Below are 24,188 nucleotides of genomic sequence, written 5' to 3'. Positions count from 1 at the left end.
TTGCTTGTCTAAATATTTCTAAATTTCAGAATTTCAAATAAGGCTGGTTATTCCAAAACACAAGTTATAAATATGGGATTCTTTTCCCAGAATAAAAGCCCCAATAACTGTCTATTTTTAAAAAAAATTTACTGCACTTTTTGTAAGGGTTAAGGAGCTTTCCTAAGAAATAAACACTAAATCAAATCTACTGCATCAAAAAATGTATATATGACACATCTTTTTCCCCCTCAAAAAAGAGGGTGAAAATCTGGATGCGTCTTATACACTGAATATAGCATTTTTGGCCTACCGAACCCCCCCCCCCCCTCTTTGCGAAAATGGCCGTGCAGAGGGTTTGGGAGGCTCGCAAAGTGCTCCTGGGGGCTAGAGAGGGCAAAAATGAGCAAAAAACAGGCCATTTTTGCTCAATTTTGCCCCCCCTACAACCTCCAGGAGCATTTCTCCAAGTCTCCCAAAGCTCTGCATGCGCTTTTTTGCAAAAAACGGGCCGTTTTTGGCTCGCTTTTGCCCCCCCTCCCAGCCCCCAGGAGCACTCTACAGGCCTCCCAAAGCTCTGCATGCCCCTTTTGTTTTGTTTTTGCAAAAAACGAGGCGTGAAGAGGGTTTGGGAGACCTGCAGAGTGAAAAAACTTTTTTTAAAAAAAATTACCTCTTCAAAATCATGGAGCATCTTATAGTCTGAAAAATACGGTATATTAAGGACTATTAAGAACAATATCCCTCTGGAAAATCTAGTTTAGATGAAGAGCTGCCCATGCAAGTTTCCCCCCAAATTGCACAGGGTTGGGGGGGATAGTTGCTATCAAACCTATCCTTCTACTTACGCAGATCTCCCTTCCAGATCCAGTTTTGTAGGGTTCACTCCTTTTTTAGCAAGGACAGACAAGATCTTCTCCAAATCACCCCTTTCAGCTGCTTTCATCAAACGATCATCATATTTGTTCCAATCTGCAGACAACTGTTTGAAAAAGGCAGAAAAAATATAATAAATATCAGTATTGGAAAATCTAGCAAGAATTCTAGAAAATATTTGTTCTAAGCAAGTAGTGAGTGTCTCCAATAAAAATGGATGAGCTAAAAGAATTGTTGCTCATCCGGCACATTTCTAAAAGGCGAAACCACTTGAAAAGTCAGGTTGTAAGGTCTTTTGCAGGCAAACTCCCTGGAGGAGGTGTTACTCCGGTCTAAGAATACAATAAATAAATGTACTCAATTACATTTTTAGCAGCCACCTTAAACTGATTATTATTTTAGTTTATTAGTATTATTTCTTTTACTACTATTTAGTATTATTTATAGCTTCTTTTCCTCGGGCAAAATGTGTGAAAAAAGAGATTTAACTGACTCTGATAAGTCAAAAGTTGTAAAAGGTCTTTCAGAGGGATGCAGCACCCTTGTTAAGATATTGGGGTGGGATCACAGAACCATCAAACGTTTTGTTGCCGCAAGAAATGGGTTGAGAAAAAGACGCAAATTAACAGCCAAAGATTTGAGAAGAATCAAATGTGAAACTGCCAGGAACCCTTTATCCTCCAGTGCTGTCATCTTCCAGAACTGCAACCCACCTGGAGTGCCCAGAAGTACAAGGTGTTCAGTGCTCTCAGAGACATGGCCAAGGTAAGGAAGGCTGAAACCCAACCACCACTGACCAAGACACATAGGTTGAAACGGCAAGACTGGGCCAAGACATAGCTGAATATGTTCCAAAGGTTTTAGGGACTGATGAGATGAGAGTGACTCTTGACGGACCAGATGGAAGGGCCTGTGGCTGGATCAGTGATGGGCACAGAGCTCCACTTCTACTCAAGGCGCTAGCAAGGTGGAGGTGGGGTACTGGTATGGGCTGGTATTATTGAAGGTGAGCTAGCTGGACCTTTTTGGGTTGAAGATGGACTCAAAATCAACTTCCAAACCTACTGACAGTTTTTAGAAGACAGGAAAAGTCTGCATCTTTCAAGAAGACCATGATTTTTATGCAGGACAATGCTCCATTGCGTGCATCAACGTACTCCACTGTGTGGCTAGCCAGTAAAGGCCTTAAAGTTGGCAGAATAATGACATGTCCCCCTTCCTCACCTGACCTGAAACCTACTGAGAACGTGAGGGCTCTTCTTAAATGGGAGATTTATGGTGGAGGAAAACAGTAGCTCTCTCTGAATGGTGTCTGGGAGGCTGTGGTTGCTGCTGCACAAAAAGTTGATTGTCAACAGATCAACATTTTGAAATGTCAGAAATGTTTATTTGTACATTTTGAGTTGTTTGTTTATTATTCACTTTAACAGCTGCAAATAAACAAGTGAGATGGGCAAATTTTCATACATTTAGTTGCATAATAATTCTGCACACTAATAGTTGCCTTCCAATTGTACACACATAAGATATTCTCCTAAGAAAGCCAAAACCCCACTTTTACTTTCTTCAATATTCAGGTTTGTGGTTTATTAAGATTTTGGATTGAGCAAGAGCACTGCAGTTGTTCAATAATGAAATTAATCCTTCAAAATACAACTTGCCTAATAATTGTGCACACAGTGTATTATTTGGTTTTTAATTAGTCTTTTTTCCCCTCAAAATATTCTCATCCTCCCCAGCTCTGATCACTACCACAGGCTGAAAGAGTAATATCTGTGTGTGAAACCACAGCTTCTCACATGACAGTAACAGCCTCTGAACTGCAATTCAAACTAATATTGTTCATGAGATTCCTCCTGTTCTCCAGACTCCTTAGAGATTAAACCTCAAGGAAAAAATGACCATTGAATAGTAGAGAATCTGTCTCATCTAGTAGATGAGATAGAAACAAAAGGCATAAGCACCATAGTCTCCATTCAATGTGTCTGTTTTCTTCAGCCAATACTGTGGAAAGCACCTCATAAAAAGAAAAGCTGAAGAGGACAGGAGCTGCCAGAGGAGGAATAGAGTAAGTGACGGTTTTTGAAGCAAGTGCATTCACATCCATGCATCAAGGAAGAAGTACTGTCCAATTTGTACTGCAACCACCATTTACAAACTATTCTTCTGGTTTCTTTCCCATCTCCACAACCCACTTTAAAAACAAACACCTGCATTTGTTGTCTAAATGGCTTAAACAAAATAGAAGGAGGCCACCATCTGTCTATGTGCCAAGTCCCTTTCGACTCAGGCAAGAGCCCGCTCAATTTCCCTTGCTCAAAATCAATGAGCAAAACTGATCCAGGCATTTTAGTTCATGATCCCACAACTATTAGTGGCCTTTATTGGACATGGGTGGCCTGGGGGTCACCCCATCTCCCGGCCCTCTTGCCCTCTAAGCCTTCTCCTTCTAGCACTTTTCAAAGGGTCTCCCGCTTGCCAAACAGACCTCATAACACCATTCAGATCCATTTGTATCCTTTCCAAGCCAAATCAAATCAAATCAAATGGTCCTCCTTTGGCGAGGGGTTGGACTAGATGACCTACAAGATCCCTTCCAACTCTGTTAATCTGTTATCTGAAATAACCCTTTCAAAACCAAATCAGATACTGGAAGAGCATCACAAACATGAGCCTGGAAGTCTTGTGCAATTCCTCAAAGCACCACAAAATGATGGGAGACACAGCACTAAGGAGCCTTCCCAAAATGTCCAGCAGGTTCTCTTCCATTCCTTTCAAACTGCCGCCAGATTCTGAAATCAAACATTCAAATAAAACACGCATCTACGGGAAGAATTATGCTCTCCAATCACTGCTCATTCCAAAATGCCTCATTAGCTTTGAGCATGAACTAAACACTTGCAGCAAATACACAGCTAAATTGGACTGGGAAGTCGCTAACACAATCCCTCCAAGATAGGGGATTCCCAGACATTTTGAATCTTAGGACGATGTTATTTCAGCCACTTTCCTCTTCGTATTATCTACATATTCCAGACTGAAACACATATATTCGCTTCTTCCAAAAACGTGTCTTGGAGTTTCAATCCTAGGGCAATAAATAGCTTCCTTTAGTTAACTTTGCAACAGTTCATAAGTGTTCCAAGTTTTTTTGTAAATTGCAATTATGTCAAAAGTAACATTAAAAAAATATTCTGGTGGGCTTGTCACAGTAACAGCAGCTGTTTATAGTTAGAACACATTTAAAAATTACACATTCTACAAATATTTGGAAGCACATGTCTATCTATAAAATCAATTTTTTTCTACACTAAATAGCTTATGAAAATTTATCCAGAATCTTTGATGCAAAAGTAGTTGTAAATTAAGCAATAATTGAAGAAAATTATAAACAAATCTTTACAACGGTGTAAGTCAACCAAAATTAAAAAAGGGATGATATTTATTGGAACAAATTTAAGATTGCACTGCCAAAAATTGCTTGGTTTATTATCAAATACGTGGTACCTACTACGTTTTTAAGAGCACATGAAAACCAGCAACTCATCCTAGAATTCCAAATCCTTGAATCCAAGCGCAAACGATGCAGCCGCTACGGAAGCCAAAGAGCCCGCCTGAGTCCCCCGAGGCGACTGGGACTCTGCTGCCCTGCTGTGAGCATCCTGGCCCTGCTTCCTTTAGCTCTCTTCATCCCCGGCTCCTTCTTCAGACCTCATGACTGAAAGGGCTCCAGAACCCTGCCAAGCCCAACAGTCTCCCCAGCATGTTCTGCCTGCCCTGGGAAGGAACCTACGCGGAGGCTCTGGCTGTGTTTTGCAGCCTTTGGGCAGTGGCACCAAGTATTACTGCAGCAATTCTGACATAGTAAGTATTACCTAGGTCCAAAATATCCTGTAAACAATATGCAGACAGTCTCACATGGGTCCAGAGCTATTTTCTGATTCTCTTGGTACTTGATAGCAGGGCGATAGGGAAAAAAGGGCTAATAATACATTCAGTGCATGCTCAACCAGTGAGTAATGTGTCAACTAGTAAGGCAAGAATGCATATGTTGCTACCACCACAAGTGGGCGACATTCTCCCAAAACAGGGGATGCTGTGTCAGTCCTTTGAGCGGCTTTGAACAGGAGCAGCTCCAAGGGAAGCCACTGGCTCTCAACAGCGCGGCCTTCAGGCACAAGCAGCCCTTACAACCGTTCGTTTAGTGACCATTCAAATTGCAATAGCACTGAAAAAAGGGAATGGTGGCTCTCTAACCGAGGGATGTCCAATTCAATTTCATTGAGGGCTGCATCAGAGTTATGTCTGACTTTGGCGGGCCGGGCGTGAGCAGGTGGGTGTAGCCAGCTTGACATCACTCATGTTGGGGGCACCTGTGGCAGCCCGAGTGTTTTGCCTGCGAAAACAGGCTCCCAAGCTTCATGTTTGGCTGCAACTGCCTCCTGCAACCTTCTGCCAGTGAAAACGGAGCTTGGGAGGGCTGCCCGCAACCCTCCAGAGCGATCTTTTCACTGGCAGAAGCACCGCGGGCTGGTCCTTCGCTGTTCCCAGATCGGCCCCGCGGGCCTTGCGTTTGACACCTCTGATCTAACAGAAGAAATCCACAAATCTATTTTGGAAAAAACTTCTCAGAAGTTAACTTAGAAAATGCTTTTGCCTTTTAAAAAATAAAAAGAATTTTCCATTCAGAAAGAAAGGTTCAGCTAAAACTTTGTTGCTGTTTTCTACAGGCTTGTTGAAAAGGCTTGTGAAAATACTCAATGAAAAATATGCCTTCTCTCTCTCCTCTCTCTCATAATGGTGAACACCCACCTAATAGACCTGCCATGTAAACTATATTAAATGACTTGTAACTCAATTAGCATGGAATCCTTCAAGAAGTGCTTTGCTGAAATTGAAGCATATCATGTCCACAGAATCCCTACAATTTACTTAGGAAATTAGCAGTCAAACAATGAATAAGGTTAATCTGAGATTTGTTACTGGTAAATGTTTACTGACTATTGGAATGAGTGCATTATTTATAGGATCAAATTGCTTTATTATCTGTTCTCGGTTTCCTGGGTGCTTATGTCAGACTGATTGGTCTCTCCTCTTTTCTGTCTTGTCAGATCAGCTGTCACTTGTTCTCTATGATTTTTCAGGGATCTGCAGATAGATGATATCTGATTGTCCTCTGAGCAGTGGCAGCTGTATTGATAGCTGAAGAGGGCTTCATCTTACAAAATAGGGCATTGATGGCGAACCTTTTCAGCATTGACTGCCGAAAAGGTCGCATAGAAATGTTGCATGCACCCATCGGGTCCGCGCTCTGGAAAAGCCGAGCTTCTGGGTTCTAGCGTGCATGGGCGCCCGACAATCACCTAGCCAGCACGCATGCGCATACTGGTTTTTGGCACTGCCACGTGCGTGAAGGGATCGCGTTCCGGAAAAGCTGAACTTCTGGGTTCTGGCATGCATGTGCACCCAACAATCAGCTGGCCAGTGCGCATGTGCACATTGATTTTCGGCACTGTCCGTCACGCGAAGGACAGCTGATCACAGGTGCATGTGGCAGAGAAACGCGAAAGACAAACAGGCAAGGCTGCATGTGCCGGGCAACATGGCTTCACGTGCCACTTTCGGCACGCCTGCCGTAGGTTCGCCATCACAGAAATAGGGTGTACTATTACTTTTCTTGGAATGAAAATAGCTATTTGTGGTCAAAATTTAATGCATAGATTCTGAGATCTGCAGAATGAAAAAATGGACTCAATGAAGAGCTTGAGAATGAGAAAACTCCAGACTTTATCCTATTTCTGCTTCTCGCTTTCTGTATTTGGAACGGTTCTGTGCTGTTTGCTTTTCTTCAGAAGTTTAAGAGCATCCTATCCTACTTCCTCTCACCTTTTTACCTTTCTTTTCAGTAACTGTGAGTCAAAAAATTCCATGTATAGAATCTCCAGTTAAAGTAAAATACACTTTAAGAATGATGAACTGAAGAAACGACTGAGCCAGAGTCAATGGCTGAATTAAGCACACAACAGCCTTACACAATGGGAGAACCCAATCACCATTTGCAGATAACGAAAAGACAGAGAGGATAGAAGAGATTGTAGAAAACAGGACTGGTGCAGAATCACCAGCTGGTTTTGTGTCTCTAGTGGGACTAGACCTCCCAGTCTCCCAGCTTCTAGCCTGATGTCTTAACAATTGCACCATGCTAGTTCTCAAAGGGGCCTTACAAGAATCCAAAAATGCCATTAAAATCAGTCTCATTATATTGTTCAGTTATCAGTTAAGACTTGATTTTGCAGTCTCCATCCTGAATATTCAAAGAGAGCTTCCAAACATACTTCTTTGGGGAATGATTCCACAGTCTGGGAGCCACACAGGAGGGGATCTTCTCCTCATTGGCCAGAGAAGAGCTTCTGGCAATGGGGTCGTCAAGAGGCAGAAGGATCTCTCCTGCTGATCCAAGTAAAGGGAGAGCTTCATGGGAAGCCATGGGGCCACACAGCATCTTAAATCATGCCTGCTTAGCAGCCAGCAACCTCTGCCAATCTCTCAGCGTAGGTGCTATATGATCCCTGCTTCTTGCACCAATCTGGTCACTGCCTTTTGCACCAAATGCAATTTTGGCCACTTTACAAAGGAAGCCCTATTGCAGTTGTTGGGATTGTTTTGGACAGATGTCAGCCCGGGGACCCGACAGAGGTGCCACAAGTGGGGGGAGCGCGGGGGGGGGGTCGTGTGCGGGCGTGCTGCACCCATAATGCAACGCGCGACCCCCCCAGTGCGCATGCGCGCACAATGCACGACCCCCCCCATTTTTACATGCTTTTTTTGCCCTCCCCAGGCTCCAGGGGCTTTATAGGAGCCTGGGGAGGGCGAAAAGAGCCTCCCCCGACCCCCCCGAGGCCCTCCAGAGGCTTCCCTGAAGTTTCCGGTTTGCTCGGAGTGTGGTTTTAAGCGTTCCAAAGGCTTCAGGGAAGCCTCCGGACGGTCCCTGAAGCCTCCGGGGGGGGGGAGGCTCTTTTCGCCCTCCCCAGGCTCCTATAAAGCCTCTGGAGCCTGGGGAAGGTGAAAAATAGCTTTTAAAAAGGTGAACTCAGGTGGCCAGCGCATGCATGCGCGCTGGCCAGCTGACAGGGCAGCGCCTCGCGTGCCCTGACAAATGGCTCCGTGTGCCACTTGTGGCACATGTGCCATAGGTTTGCCATCACGGCCACAGCTGATGAGAGGAAAAGCAGTGAATAGGTCCAGAACTGACAGAGCTGCCCTGTGATGGAGTGCAGTGAAGCAGCCATTTCCTAGGAAAGACGGAGCACATTCCAAGGCAGGGCACAGACAAGACACAACACAGTCTGGAGCTGGAGAGGAAGTGTGTTAGGATAGCCACTCCCTAAGAATCTGAAAGAGCTTATCCATTAGGCTGAGAGTAGGAAAGATTTAGTCTTCTATTGGGTGTGAGCAAATAAAAACGGAAGCTTGATTGTGTTGCTGGCATTCTTGGGCTGGGCCTTGAAATGCACTCACTCCCATCATCGACTTTCCAATGTAGATCATCCACCAAGTGAACAAAACAGTCTCAGGATCATTTTCCAGATGAACCCGATTGAAATATATCTAGATAATCAGATTTAGGGATGTAACGGGATATCCAGAAAAAAAATCAAAATTGAGTAGAGATGGGAGAGAATATTCTGGAAGGATGGAAGGGTGGCAAAGTTTGCTCCACTTAAGTGAACGCTTTGACTTGTCATGCCTGGCATTGTGTCATTTTTTCAGTGAACCTACTTTCCAATGCTAGAAGCATCACTAACACATAAATGTCATTCTCTCTCATGTAAGGAAAAGAAGGGATCAAGAGCAATCAATACCTACTAGCCTGTTGATAGCTTTTTCCATTTATTATTTGACTCTTTTAAGCATGTGCTTTGCCAATTTCATAACTTTGCCACTTAGAAAAAAGTTTATGAACAAGGAAAGTATAGTTATTTTATACAAAAAAAAAAATTGAAGCCAATTAGAGATGGCTTGAGAGTGGAATGCATTCCCATGAGCCTAAATAGCTTTACGTACTTTTTCAGGAAAAGGGAGTTAGAAGTTAGGCAATTCTGTATACCGGAAAAGTTACAATCTATTTCCAAAAGCAACAACACTCCCTCCAAACACATACCAGATAACACACCCATTGACTCTGAGGAACAAGAAAAACTACATCCAGTTGATAGCTATGCACCATCACTTGTGATTATAGGAAAACTTCCCTTTTCGTTATAAGTCAAAATACGAATGGAGACACTCCTTTAAGAAGATGATTATTGGCAGATGGACTTGGAAGTGTGTGTTTTGCCCAAGTGAGGAAGTTTTCTGCTAGTCAAAGGCAATTAATCCTGCTTCCCGGTCTCACTTGATAGAACTGAACCTTCTATGCAAGCAATCAAAATCAAAGGTTTCCTTGTAACCTAATTTTTCCCGTATAACTTTCATTAAAAATGGGGTGGGGGGGAGCTTTATACCCTCTTCTAATTATCTTAATTCCTGATTATTCTCTATTGATTCTGAAGGTTAGAAGAGATTTTGGGTATCAGCTATGGTAGTCCAACCCATTACCCAACAGAATGGGATAACTCACCGCAGACACCACCATTGCCACCAAGTCACTACCGCTAGGTTACCACAGGACAACTCCATGCAGCCAACTTGCCGCAGGGACAACTCACCATGGGCAGCTGAAGGCTCAGAACCACTGCTGATACTACAGCCGTGCCAGGCTCAGAGCTGCTGGTAATGCCGCACCAGGCACCGTGCCAGGCTCAAAGCTGCCACCAATGCCCTCTGTGAGTTTAGTGAAGCAGCGGCTCCGCAGCAGTGACAGTGGGTGTGCAAATGGGAAGCCCCCAGTCTCCACTGCCTCCCTGCTGCCCACCACGACTGCCATCGCCACCATCCTGGCCTCTTCCCCTTGCAGCCTAGTGTGACAGCAGTGGTGATGGGTGTAAAAATGGGAAGCCCCCGGGCACCTCCCCATCGTCCACCCCGCCCTGTGCTCTGTCCACCTGCTTGCTCACCCACCTCTCTCTCTCTCCACCTGCGGTGACTTGGCAGAGGTGAGTTGGTGGTGACAAGCTGGCCACAGAGAATTGTCCTGAGCCCCTGCGCAGGATAGGAATTGACTACAATAGCCAGTCAAGACGACCTCTCTTTAAACCTCTTTGCAAAGGACAGTGTACTACCTCCTTGTCCATTACTGAATAGCACTTAGTGGTAAAACATCTTTCCTGAAGTCCAAGTGAAATCTCCTTTCTTACAAGGTAAGACAGAAAGAGAACAAATGCAAAGCATACGAGGCCATCAAGAGAGTCAAAGAACTGTAATGGAAATGGCCTGGTCACATAGCAAGAAGGTCTGAGGGCAGGTGGACCAAGGCAGCCACAGAATGGATCCCATTTGATAAAAAAAAAGCATCCACAAGAGAGACCTAAAACAAGATGGATCCAGGACACCAACAAGTATTGCTGGCCCAATTGCAAAAGAAAGCTCAGGACTGTATTGGTTGAAACAATGGAAGAGGCCTTCATCCTGCAATGGATAGACAATGGCTAAAAGAATCATGACGAATAAGCCATTGTTTCTTTTCCTGCCTTTTGGAATCAAGAAAACAACTGTCCCCATCTTGCTTCCCTGAGACTGTTGAGAGGTATAGGCTTAAAGCCTCCCCCCACCCCCAACAAATGGCTTCACTCCCTTGCTAAACCCCAGACTGAAATAATGGGCCGCCCATTACATACAGCCTTTTAAGGGTTAAGCCTTTCTGATGCAAAGGGTTTCTCCTCATGGGGTACAGCGCTTCTTCTGGGGAGGGACAACATTTTGAATTCTTGAACAAAACTCTAGAACAGCAGGTTTTAGAATGAGCTTCCTTTACACCCTGTAATTAATACAGACAAGTCTTAACTCATTTATCCACTAATTATGCAACTCTGTGTTGGAAAGCTGAACACCTACTATGAAGTATTATTAGTGGATTAATTAGTGGATAAACATGTACTCTTTGTATTTAAAAAAAAGTAAACAACCCAGTAAGACTGCCTCCTAAAAACAAACTAATTATTCAAAGAAGAGTCTTTGAAGCTATTTCAAAGCTGTAACACCTATAGCCAAAAATCCCTTGAAAAAATGAGCTTGTTATGCATTCAATTGCACTCCCCAACAAATAATCCTCAACCAAGATATTGTTGTGCTGATTAAATGGACACACCTTTGGTTCATCTTACAAGCAAACTAAAATTCTAATCTTTCTCATGAATTGCTAAATTCATTGCCCCCCCAAATATACCAGAATATTACAGAATTTGGAATTAGAGTCAGTTTGGACACACTCAGAACCAGACTCAAATTGTGGCATAACTGATCAAAAAGAGTAGCATATAAACACATAATACAGAAGTACTATGTCCCCAAACTGAACAGAAACATTTCAAAGGAAATGTAATGTAATCATTAATCATAATTACATGTAATCCTCACACAATAATGGCAATTGGGGCATTATGTGATCACCAGTTGCAACCTCCTGATGGCTTCCCCACTCCATTTATGGCAAATTGAGATCACATGTGAAGGATACTCCATAAGGATATAAGGAGTCACAATTACCTTTCCTTCAATTGCTGAATAACTGTTGGTCATTAAAAACAGGGCCACCTATAGTTCATTTTTCCTATATTGTTTTTGTTGGCATTTTTTAATTCCAGAAAATCTACAGTAATTTACAGGCCAGTAACTAGATTCCAGATAGTTTAAAAGCATACAAGAAGCATGTTTTATGCACAAAAAGCAGCATAACTTAAAATATGACTTCATGCACCATATCAAACAATACAAGACAATCTATTACACGTGCACAGTAGAGACTAAAAGAATAAACCCGGGTGCAAATATTACTCTACAAGTATAGTAGAATCTCCTTGCAAGATGACATCTTTCAGATAGTTATTCCAATCAAATAAGCAATTTTATATCAACATCGAAAACAAAAAGTTCAATGTCTTTGCTGGTGTACTCTTTTTACAGAAGGCATGGAATGTATCAATTGGAAAAAAAGTTCATCCACTAGTTTGCAAGGACTCTTTGATCCGCCTCACATGTGTTACCAAACCACTTTTCCCAGGTCTCTATGTATTTGGTTTTTCCTATTCAGATGCAAGCCCCCACACTTTACACAGGTGAAAGTGGACTGGCCATAATGTTCAAACATTTATAAAGTAATTTGAATTGTGATTTTGTCCTTTAAGGCATTAGCCAATTTCCCTACATTAGTGTTATTTAACAAATTTTACAAACCTCTCTTCCACTCCAACATTACTAACCTAAATGTCATGGGGGAAAAAACCCCACTATCAGTTGTGACAAAGATTACTGAGTATAGTGATGAATCTACTGCACAAGAGCTAAAACTCATCAACAAACACACCTCAGCACTCCTACCTTCCGAGAATATTAAAACCACACACTGGAAGTACAGCCATCTGCTAACCAAATGTAGAACAGGACAAGTTGCAATACTTGGCCAAGTATTTTGCAGGACAGTTAATCTTGTCTTTGCCCTCTTACATCCGCTTTTGAGTATGCACCCAAGGTGTACCTGTTCTGTTCATTCAGTATGTCAAGCATCAGCAATATTCAGGTGGTTACTGAACACAAAACAAAAAGTACTGCCTTCATTGTGCTGAGGACCTTGCAGCCTAATTCGACTTCATGGGCCAGAGTTCTACATGGAAGAAACAGATGTGATCAGAGTTCATATTCTGCTGTATCCCATGGGCAGCTTACAACAGTTGTTTGGTATTGCTTAGAGAAGACTCCACATCCACATGCAACATTCTAGTCCACATCTGTCAAGGGGGCATCTTGAGATGTAGCCCTAATCTAGTAAAGCACAGGGAATGTAGGATGACAAACAGGCATTCCAAAGAAGCCCGTTGTAAAAGCTGCAAGTTTGATTTTGGATTCCTTTCAGTTGGCATGCAGGATAACGGATAATATCAGGGCAAAGGCAACACCCCCAGAGCTACTTTGATCAGTAACAGCAGAAGCACCAAGAGAGACCCTCTCTAAGGAAAAAGGTACAGAAACAGCCACAAACTCCATTTTTCAGCAGGCAGAATCCATACTTTAAAACCCAGCCTTGACCGGACAAGAGTGAAGAAATAAAAGCTGCTGAGCGGTCGGTCCAAAGTTCAGAAACTACAGAATCGCCACTTCAGGCGGCAGCAAAACCTCCCCGCCGAGAAGAAGAGGCGCCTGCATCACTCTCACAGGAACCGTTTCTCCGGACGAAGAAGCGGCTTCCCTGCCGCCCCGCAGGGCGCTTTCTCGGCCTCCCTTCCGTGAAAGGCGGGACCTGCTGCGGGCTGCAGACCGAGTGGGCTCCAGGAGGTGGGAAAGTCCGGGGAAAGAAGGCGCCTCTCCCGACCCGGCCTTCCCGCCGCCCAGCTCTCTTCGGCCGCGGCCTCCGGGAACCTCCGCTGGGGCGGGCTGAAGAGGTTTCGCCGCTGCCAGGAGAGCCGGGTTTTCTCGCCTCCCCTCGGCCCCCGCCGCGATCCCGGAGGCTTTGCCCGACCCGCAGGAGCCGCCCGGACCCCTTGGCGCCAGCCCGCCCGGACTTTCGGGGGGAGGGGAGGCCTGGCCTCCGGCGCAGAGGGCTAAGCGAGCGAGCCGCTTCTGGGCAGCCACGGAGACCCCCCGCCGCCTGTCCAGGAAGCTCCGGCGGCCGAGCCGCACCGGGAACGCCGCCGAGAATGACCCCGCCCGCGCTTTCCCGCTCACCCCTCCGAGGCCGCTCCTGGCGGGCGAGGTCTCCGGCTTCCTCAGACGCGATTTGAGGCTCTTCATGGTGCCGGTACCGGAGCCGCCGCCGCCCGGCGGGACGGAGCGCCACCACTTCCCTCAGCCGCGCGGGAGGAGCGCAGGCGCCGTGTCAGACAGCCCTGGCCAATCGGGCCGCGAGGGGGGCGGGACTTCCTTGCCTGGCCTCTGGGCGGAGCCTTCGAAGGGCCGCTCCCTCCCTCCTCCCTCCCTCTCCTCCCCTCCTCGCGGGCGGCCCTTGGGGAAAGCGGGGCTGGGAAGCGCCTCCTAGGCCTCGTGCAGCGGCAAAGAGCCCAGGGACTCTCCCAGCTCCTAAACCGGAAGCCGGCAGGATGAGGACCGACCAAGCGGGGGTCACCGGGGAGTCCGGAGCGCGACCGGAAGAGCCTGCTTGCCGAGTCCCACCTGCTGACACTAATAGGGGAGACCCGGAGCTCCTCGCTCCTCTCACGCCTGGTGAGACGGGGAGAATCAGCCTGCGAGTGGTGGCCTTGCAGCTGCACGCGCGGAAGGGCTTGTGGCAACCGAGATCCTAAATTCCACGGGGAACTTATTGGAGCTCACAGAGCAGCCTCACGTGCGCAACGCCTTGGTCCCCTCGTCCAATTGCAGCTTCAGGGCAGCCCGTCTACCAGCCTTGCGGTCATCCTCGGTGAAGCTGGCCAAGGCGTGCTTGCCCATGAACGCTTCCTATCGAAAGGCGCAATGGGCACACCAGGTGCGTCTGCAGAAGTCCTCTTGGCCGCAGCTCCCATGTGTTAATGGAACAGGAGTTCAGGGGGACTGGTTCTGTTAGCGATAACGCCAATCCAAACTATGGGTGGAAAGTCATTGGATCCAGGGAATCCTAAAACCTAAAGTCTTCTCTGCGAACAGCACAACTTGGAACTGACTCCAAAGGAAAGAAGAGAACAGCACAGCACCAGTCTCCATTCTTAACTCCCAAACTGGCCCAGGAAGATGTCATGGTTAAGGATATAAGGGTCATTGCCAGATCAAGGAGGGCCAGGATAGAGAGGCCAGACCCAACTCCTGCCAGTCAATACATGTGAGATCAATGCTGCTTGAGGCCCATATGCAGACCTGACCCCCGACCAAAGGGTTCTGAATAATCTGCTTCCTCCAGGGTTCTCTAAATGGCAACCACCTTTTCAACATCCTTCCCAAAAAGGAAAAACTGGAGACAGGACAGACATTCTCTAATGTGGTGGGTCCAATCGTGTCTTCTTGCAGAAGGAGTAAATCACCACCTACTTAACCAATGGGGACATCCGCCTCTGCGTGAACATCATTTGGATCAGTGGATGGCATCTCTGCGTGTTTCAACTGAAGCCTGCATAAAAACCTTCATTGCCCATGAGGTGCCATGGGAACCCATTCCATTTTTACCTGTGGCTGTGCTGGACAACGTACCAGAGTTCTGGTTTTATGATGCCTTTGATTAAAACTTACTAACATCTGCTGGAGTCATTTTTGATCCATAGAGATAAGTTGTTTTATAGTGAGTTCAGATAATCTAATCTAAAAATCACCAGATCTGTGCCAAGACTGATTCTCACTTTTACCTACATTTTTCTTCACTTGTAGCTTGACAATAACAGATGGGGGACAGTTTTTAAAAGTTAGTAAGTTTCTGTTGTGGCCCACCAGCTGCCAGCAGAGCTTGCAGCAGACTCAGACAATGAGGAGGTTGGGGAGGAACAGGGGTGAGTTCTGGAGCCTGGGGAAGGCTCTGATGGATGCTCTGTGTCAGACACAGAGATAGTGCCAGGGCCGTCTGACATTTCCCAGCCACCGGGGAGGGGGCTGCCTTTGGAGGCTTATATGAGGGAGAACAACTGGGGCATGTTCCAGATGTATGTATGCGCAGAGCACTTAGGAGGTGAACAGAGGATAAGGAGTCAACTCGGGAAGCAAAGCACATGTGGATGCTGAATGGCTCCTAGAAGGAAAGGGGAATGGTTATCGTAGAAGGCAACAGTTTGTATTTCTGAAGATTTTGCTCATTGTGTTTTGTGCCATAGTGACTCCTTGCCAGAACTTAATTTACAGCCTTTCGGCTGGGAGCTCACAGCAATTATCCCAAGTAACTGATAAGGTATGTTACTGCAATTAATTCCTTGAAGGACTATTGCCTGGATTTTTTGGTGGGTGAATGCAATTAATTCACAAGAGGTAAATAAAGGGTTTTTTCGTGACAAGGAGTCTGTTTGTTGCTTCTGCTAAGGCTGGATCAGAACAGTTCCCATTTGAGGTGTGGACAGATCACCAGAACCTAGAGACGTTAAACACCCCAAGGAAGCTATCCGCTAAGCAGGTCTGATGGGCTCAGTATTTTAACAGCTTCAATTTCCCCCCGGGGGGGGGGTATTTCTTAGCAGATGCCCTCTGTTGTATGCCCCAGTACAGAAATACCCAAGAGGAAGTAGTAAAAGTCGTCATCCCATTCGGGCAGCTCACAGCACCAGTGCTTATGAGACAGCAGAGAATGCAGTCAGGTAGAGACTCGATGCAGCTGCTAAAAGATGCCTTGAGGGAGAGGGAACAAGTGGTTCCAAAGACATAAGTGTGACTTGATGGTAAAGAATGGCTTGGCATGGAAGGGGAGTAAGTTGTACACCCCAGCCAACCATAGTCCTGCAGGGGAGCCATGGCACGAAAATTGCAGGGCATTTTGCCTCTGTGAAGACCTTTTGGTAAAGAGACAGCTTTGGTGGCCAAAAATGAAAAAGGACATAGAAGCCTATGTGGCCAGTTGCCACGTGTGTGCCTCCATGAAGTACCTTCCTGGGAAGTTAACAGGTTTGCTACAGTCAGTAGCCAACTCTGCTAACCCATGAGAGAAGATATCCATGGACTTTATTGTGGAGTTGCCTGAGAGTGCTGGGAATACAGTAATCTGGACTGTGATTGACCTGTTCTTGGAGCAAGCATACTTTGTGGCATGTCCAAAAATTCCCTCAGCCCATGTCCAAACCAAGATGTTTCTGCAGCACATCTACAGACTACATGGGGTTCCAAAGCACATTAACTCGGACAGGGGTGCAGTTCACAGCAAAGTTTTGGCAGGGATTTTAGAAGAAGATAGGCTCTTCCCAGGGCCTTTGCTTAACTCCTATCATCCTTGTACCAATAGAGCTGCTGAACGAGATAATTCATTGGTAGAGCAACACCTGTGCTGTTACGTAAATTATCAGCAAACTAATTGGGCCAAGCTCCTGCCTTTCACAGAGATGATATCTAACAACTTGGTGCACAGCAGCACAGGTGGCCACGGAGACTGAGCTCATACCCATGCCAGAGCTCCCACAGGAAGCCCCATCCTCGGTGTTGTTAGCTGAGTGGATGGATACTTTGAAAGCCACATTGGGTACCCGGTGTGAGGTGCTGAATAAGGCTAGGGAGAATCAAAAGAGCAAACGTAGCAGAGCCCTCCCCAGGGAGAGTTTTTAGAGTGGGGGATAAGGTGTATTTGTCCACAAAATATTTAAACCTGAGGCAACCCTGCAATAAGTTAGGTCCCAAATACATAGGGCCCTTCCTAAGCATCTGGATTGTAAATCCAGTGACAGTGGAGCTGAAGTTGCCAACAAGCCTCAGTCGGGATCATCCAGTATTTCATTCAAACCTTTTCAGGAGCCTAGGTTGAGATCAGTCCGAGAACTACTTCCTCCACCCATCCTAGTCAAGGGAGAGGAGCACTATGAGGTCAAAAAGATTCTTGATTCCAGGTATCCCAAGGGAAAGTTACGATATCTAGTATGGTGGAGGGGCTATCATTTAGCAGGTGGGTGGCTGTTCCAGATGTTAGAGTAGCAAGGTTAGTTATGAAGTTTCATACTACGTATGTACCCTCATCGGCCCCAATAGGAATTAGGTGTTGTAAGTAATAATGTGTGTATATATATATATATATATATATATATATATGTTTATTATTGTTTCATGTCTACCCTTCTTCCGGGGGGGGGGGGGGGGGAGTTGGCATGCCAAGACTGATCCGCACTTTCACCTACATTCTTCTTTTTCTCGCACTGAGCAGATGTCCTGGCATGGCTGACTGTTTCCTATTTAAAAAATCCTATTAAAAAAAATGAACAGAGTGGATGTTTTGGACTGTGGGTGGCCCATCGGGAAAAGAGGGAATTAACTATCCTTGCTTTTGCGTGGGAAACCCAGAGGTGGTTTCATTTCTTCTGTGCCAAGGTGGTTTATTCAGTAAAGTTTTATACTCTTGGTAAAATAATGTTCCATGAGTTCCTTTTCCTGGATTTGCCAATTGGACAGTTTACAACTGACCTCTTTGGAAGCCTTTTTTTCCCTTTGGTAGAATGAATACCCATGAAATTAAGTCACAACAGTCCCTTTGCAGCATTGCAATATGCTTTGTAGCTTAGGAGTGAAATCAACACGAGGGATACACCATTTGATTACACCAATCTCACAAAGTCCTTGTGAAAAGGAAGGGGTGTCACAGAAGACACTATCATAGGGCTGGAAGGGCCCATGATGTTGTTCTAGTCCAACTCCCTGTTCATAGCAGGAGCCTCACGTAATCTTAATCAAATGGTTGTCCAGTCTATTTTTGAAAACCTATGGTGAAGGAGCACTCACAATTCTAGGAAGTAAACTATTCCACTGATTAATTGTGCTCATTTTCTCTTTACTTCTAGGTTGGATCATTCCACCCATTGCTTCTTCTCCTGCCCTCTGGTGCAGTCAACCCTTCTTCTCTAAGCCCCTCAAGAACTGGAAGACGACTATCACATCAGTCCTAATCCTCCTCTTTGGTACACTGGTCATACTAGTTCCCTCAACCACTCATCCTACGATTTAACCCCAGACCCTTTACCATCTTTGTTGCTCTTCTCTGCACCTTGTAGGGTCTTTTTTGTATTGTGGTTGTTATGTCCTCGACATACGACCTGACAGCCGGCAACAGCCAAGACGCGCCTGATTGGCTAAGACGCGGCTTGGCTGAGCGCGGGCTGTTCGGGTCATTCTTATTGGCTGCCCTGCTTGACAGCTCTGTATAAATAGCTGTCAAGCAGGGAAGGTGCTGAAGTTGCTGTAAATAGTTCTGACAGCTGTCGTTAATAAACCTCGTTTGAATCGCCTCAGCGGTGCCACGCCTCATTCCTTTGACCAATACACTAAACTGGCGACGAAGATGGGATTCTGAGGCCGTGGAAAATCACCTAGGAGCAAGACAACGATGAGGACAATTTCCTCAAAAACAGAAAAAAACTTTTTTTTTCTTTCCCTCACACAACGCTGCCATGGCGTCCATGCCTCCCTTCGCTCCCTTCGGAACCACCGGTGAATCGTGGGCCGGGTTCCTGGAGCGGTTAGGGTGTTTTTTGATTGCCAACGGGAACCACAACCTGCCTGCTGACCAAAAGTGCAGTTTCTTCCTGAGCTGCTGTGGTCCGCCCATGTTCAATTCCGCCAGGGCTCTTGCTGCATCCTTGCCGGTCCACGCGCTAGACTGGGACACCCTGATATCCAAACTTAAAAATCACTATGCGCCAAAAACCCTCACGAATCGCCCAACGCTACGCATTCCGACAATGCGTCCAGAAGGAGGCGGAATCGGTCAGCCAGTTCCTCCAGTCCCTGAGGACCACTACGATCCAATGCGAGTTCATCGATCTGAAAGCATTACAGGACGATAGAAGCAGAGGTGGCATGGGGCTACCTGACTGGGAACTCTACTATAGTGCAGCAGCACTAATTTGGATTAAAGATTGGATAAATTTAAAAAACAAAAGAATATTAGCAATAGAAGGCCATGACCTGCAAACAGGATGGCACTTTTTCTTATGGGAAGAGAGTAAAAAGAAGCAAAAATATTTCCATACACATTATATTAGAGAAGCATTGATTCAGGCCTGGAACAAAATTAAAGCAAAACACTATATGAAAATACCGGCATGGCTTTCCACCATGGAAGCCATGACACACCCCAATACGCTAGATCTATCAAAAATGGTCAGGTATAGTGATATTTTAGATAACCAGGGGAATCTGAAAACGAACCAAGAACTAAAAGAGAACAATATCAATATAGATTGGTGGCCATACCTCCAATTACAATCAAGATACAAAAAAGATATAAAAGAATATGGAATATATACAGAACTGCAACAAATAGACAAAATCTTAATTGGCCCAGAAAACAAATTTATAACGAAAATGTATAAATATTTGCTAGAAATAAACTTAGAAGAAGAAATAGTTAAAGGCTGTATGATAGTATGGGCCAAAAATTTTGGTTATAATATAGATCTAGCGGATTGGGAAAAAATTTGGAATATAAATTATAAATTAACGAGATCAGCAACACTGAAAGAAAATATATACAAAATCTTTTATCATTGGCACCTACCACCAACAAGATTGGCAAAAATGTACCCAACACTGAAACCGACCTGTTGGAAATGTAAAAAAGAACAAGGGACCTACTACCACATGTCGTGGACCTGCCTGGAATCGCAAAAATACTGGAAAAGAATCTGGAAGTGGGCACAAGAAATTACGGGGGAACAAATAAAGTATAAACCCGAAACCTTCTTACTAGGAATAATTAAAGGGAACTACACAAAAAAAATTTAAATATCTACTAACACATATATTAACCACAGCTAGAATAGCTTTTGCCCAATGCTGGAAGCAAAATAATATACCGCTGGACGAATTAGTGATAAAAAAAACCTTGGATTGTGCAGAGATGGACAAACTAACCCTAAAATTAAAGGACAAAGAAGAATCAGAATACTACGAAATTTGGAATAAATGGTATGAATGGTTGGAAAATAAGAAAAATAATTAAGCCGAAAACAATATACATAAATAAACATAGAACTGTATATAAAAGTAGTTACCTACTTTTATATACAGTTCTATGTTTATGTATATGTAAAAGATCATAAAAATGTATAGATAAGATGACATAACGATGTAATAAATGGTAAAGAGAGGAAAACATATACAGATACGACGATGTAACATTGTACAAACTGTTGATATAAAGATTGTAATATGTGATGAAAAGACAAAAACAATAAAAAATTATTATAAAAAATAATAATTAACAAATGGGAAAAAAAAGAAAAACCTTTTTAATAAAAGATAAATAATTCTATATAGAATAGAATATAAAGATGCAGTGACGTGAGGTGAGGTTTATGGCTGGTGAGGCTGGTGACGTCATCAGGAAGGGGGAATTCTTAACAAGGCGCTGGTCACGACTCGGTTTCCAGGGTCCTTTTGCGAGCGAGCTGGCAGGGAAATGGTAGCCGACGGTCCGAAAAGTCCGTCACACTTTCTGCTTTCGCGAGCAACTTTCCGTAAACCTGCCGTTGCTCAGTGCGAGGAAGGGAGCCGCTCGCGCATGCGCATTCGCCCTGGAACATGAGCTCCGGCGTCAGAACCCGAGAGAAGGTGGGGAATGGGACCACGTGTGCAGGAGGGAAGTTGAGGCTAGAGGAGCCTCCTGCACCTCCCTCTGTCCTGCACACGTGGTCCCATTCCCCGCCTTCCTGAATCAACATGAATGGGACCACGGCTCACGGTCCCCTTCATATTGACTCAGGAAGGCGGGGAATGGGACCACGTGTGCAGGAGGGAGGCTGAGGCTAGAGAAGCCTCCTGCACCTCCCTCTGTCTTGCACACGTGGTCCCATTCCCCGCCTTCCTGAGTCAACATGAAGGGGATCGTGGCTCGCGCAGTCCCATTCCCCCCTTTTCCCTTTTCCCTCCCCAGAGAACACTCACCTCCCTCACTTCTTCTCCAGGTACAGGTCTCTGCTCTACGCGTTCCCACCATTGCCTCTCCTTCCCAGCGTCATCCGCAAGATTCTCACAGAACAAGCGGAGGTAATTCTCATAGCACCATTCTGGCCCAGACGGGCCTGGTTTGCCGACCTCGTGAGCCTCTCCATCAACAAGCCGTGGAGGATTCCTCCAGGGGAGGTCTCTCTCAGCCAGGGGGCTCTATCACATCCGGAGCCCCAATGGTTGCAGTTGGCCATCTGGCACTTGATAGGGACCTCCTAGAGGGGGACAGGCTCTCCTCCAAGGTCATCCAAACCATCCAGGCAGCATGTCGACCATCGACTACTATACTGCAAATTTTGGACTTTTGACAAGATGGAATGGACCAGGGCTTGGCAGCAAACACGCTCCATCGCCAAATAGCAGCGCTGTCCACCGTCCTCACTCCCAGCGACCACCTATCCCTAGCACGTCATTCCAAGGTTCGCAGCTTCCTGAAGGGAGCCTCCAACGTGCGGCCCCCGGTTGTTCATCAATACCCGACCTGGGAGTTGAATGTGGTACTCCGGGCTCTAGTCAAGGCTCTGTTTGAGCCCATTCAAACTTGTGCCCTGAAGCACCTAACCTTCAAGACAGTATTCCTGACCACGATCACCTCTGCACGTAGAATTTCGGAGATAGCAGCCTTGTCAGTTAGGGAGGACTTGTGTGTCATACATCTAGACAGGGTTGTTCTCCGATTAGATTCTTCATTCCTCCCGAAGGTCAACTCTTGGTTTCATCGGAGCCAGGAAGTCATCCTTCCGGACATTCATCCTCACCCAAGACATCCTACGGAACACAGATGGCACAAACTGGATGTGCGTTGAACCATTCGCAAATACATCAAGCGCACTGCGGCATTCAAACGATCGGAATCGCTTTTCATTTCCTTTCAACCTGCTACCATGGGGCGCAAAGTCACCTCCGCTACCATCGCCCGATGGTTGCGTGCTTGCATCGCCCTTGCCTATCCACTCCAGTCTAAACAAGTACCACACCGCATCACGGCCTACTCTACAAGAAGCACCGTGTCCACAGCAGCCTGGACCACTGAAGCGCCCATAGAAGAGATCTGCAGAGCGGCTACGTGGGCTTCACCATCCCAATTTGTTGAAGCTTACAAATTGGACAGGTTTGCATCAGCGGAAGCAGCGTTTGAGATGGGTCCTTCAAGGTATCCATGCCTCTGGAGAGACCACCGAATCATGTTCTTCCCGCCCTAGTGACATTTAGTTTGGGTATGTCCCATGCTTGGACTCTCCAAGCAGCATACAGGAAAATGACCATTGGCTTATCTGAAGGGTCCTTTTCTGTACGCTGCGAGGAGAGTCCAACCCCACCCTAGGGTCTCTCTCTCACAACTTTCATTTGTATCTGATTTGGACTTACTTATTATTATTTATTTATTTATTATTTGTGCTTCTAGACCGCCCCCTCTCCCAAAAGGGACTCGGGGCAGTGTACAGTCCATGCAAAGAACACATCATAATACAATAAATAGAAAAATTAAATATGTACAGTTAAATATGGAGGAGGTTAAAATAGAGTTAAAAGGAACTGTACAGTTAGCCAATATATATAAATATAATTTTAAAACCCCTAAGAAACACACAAATTAAATTAAAAACAATACCCCTAAAATAACCAGTTAATAGTACGTCTACCAGGAGATAACAGTTGTAATTATGCCAGGCCCGCTAATCGGAACAGGTGAGTCTTCAATTTTTGCCGGAAGGAGCGGAGGTCATTAGTGGTTCTGATGTCGGGGGGGAGGTCATTCCAGAGGGTTGGGCCCATCACAGAGAAGGCCCTACTCCTTGGTGTCGCCCGCTGGCATTGCCTAGTGGACGGCACCAGAAGAAGCCCCTCCCTGTGTGAGCGAATTGGCCGCAGGAATGTGTGTGGGAGGATGCGATCCCGCAAGTAACTAGGTCCTGTGCCATGGAACGCTTTAAAGATGGTAATCAGCACCTTGAAATGCACCCGAAAAACCACAGGTAGCCAGTGCAGCTCGCGCAGGAGAGGTGTTACGTGGGAGTACCTTGTACTCCCCATCACAGCCCGCGCGGCTGCGTTCTGAACTAACTGCAGTCTCCGGGCGCGTCCCAAGGGCAGCCCCATGTAGAGAGCGTTGCAGTAGTCCAGGCGGGACGTCACCAGTGCATGAGTGACCGTGCGTAGGGCATCCCGGTCCAGTAGGGGGCGCAATTGGCGCACCAGGCGAACCTGGTGGAACGCCCCCCTTGCCACGGCTGCCACATGGTCATCCATTGACAGCCGGGCATCAAGGAGGACGCCCAAATTGCGCGCCCGTTCCACAGGGGGCAATTGTTCGCCCCCTATGGCCAGCGATGGAATCAGCTGGCTGAACCGAGGTGCCGGTAGCCACAGCCACTCAGTCTTGGGGGGTTGAGTTTGAGTCTGTTGTCCCCCATCCAGACCCCGACAGGTCTTGATGTGGATTTGTGATTTTCGTTTCTGAATTTGACTTATGCAATCTATTTGACTTGAACTAATGACAGACTCAATGGAACTACCTTCGAACAGTGTTACAGGTCCATGCCTCCATTGAAAAAATCTGAGGAGCCGGAAGAGGAGGCGTGGCTAAAGATCTTTCAATTCAGTCCAGGGCAGTCAGGCAGAATTTAACCCATGCTTGA

At 45.9% G+C, this 24,188-nt stretch overlaps 1 protein-coding gene across 5 annotated transcripts in view; it reads right to left on the bottom strand.

Annotated features, from left to right (window-relative positions):
• UACA (uveal autoantigen with coiled-coil domains and ankyrin repeats) overlaps positions 1–13,826 on the bottom strand; it is a 45,855-nt gene extending 32,029 nt beyond the window's left edge. For 4 of the 5 annotated variants that reach the window (XM_081964911.1, XM_081964913.1, XM_081964915.1 and 1 more), the window contains exons 1-2: positions 13,672–13,826; positions 828–961 (exon numbers count right to left, since the gene is read on the bottom strand). In XM_081964911.1, the coding sequence (XP_081821037.1) occupies positions 828–961; positions 13,672–13,737 (200 nt within the window). In that variant the 5' untranslated portion in view covers positions 13,738–13,826. Of the gene's footprint in view, positions 1–827; positions 962–4,366; positions 4,654–13,671 lie in introns of those variants that run through there. The other variant, XM_081964914.1, reaches the window with a different exon arrangement.
• Between the last annotated feature and the right edge of the window lie 10,362 nt (positions 13,827–24,188).

The sequence above is a fragment of the Natrix helvetica genome (assembly GCF_964273705.1).
Source record: "Natrix helvetica genome assembly, chromosome: 12".
Classification (NCBI taxonomy): Eukaryota; Metazoa; Chordata; class Lepidosauria; order Squamata; family Natricidae; genus Natrix; species Natrix helvetica.
This window is presented reverse-complemented; position numbering and strand designations above follow the sequence as displayed.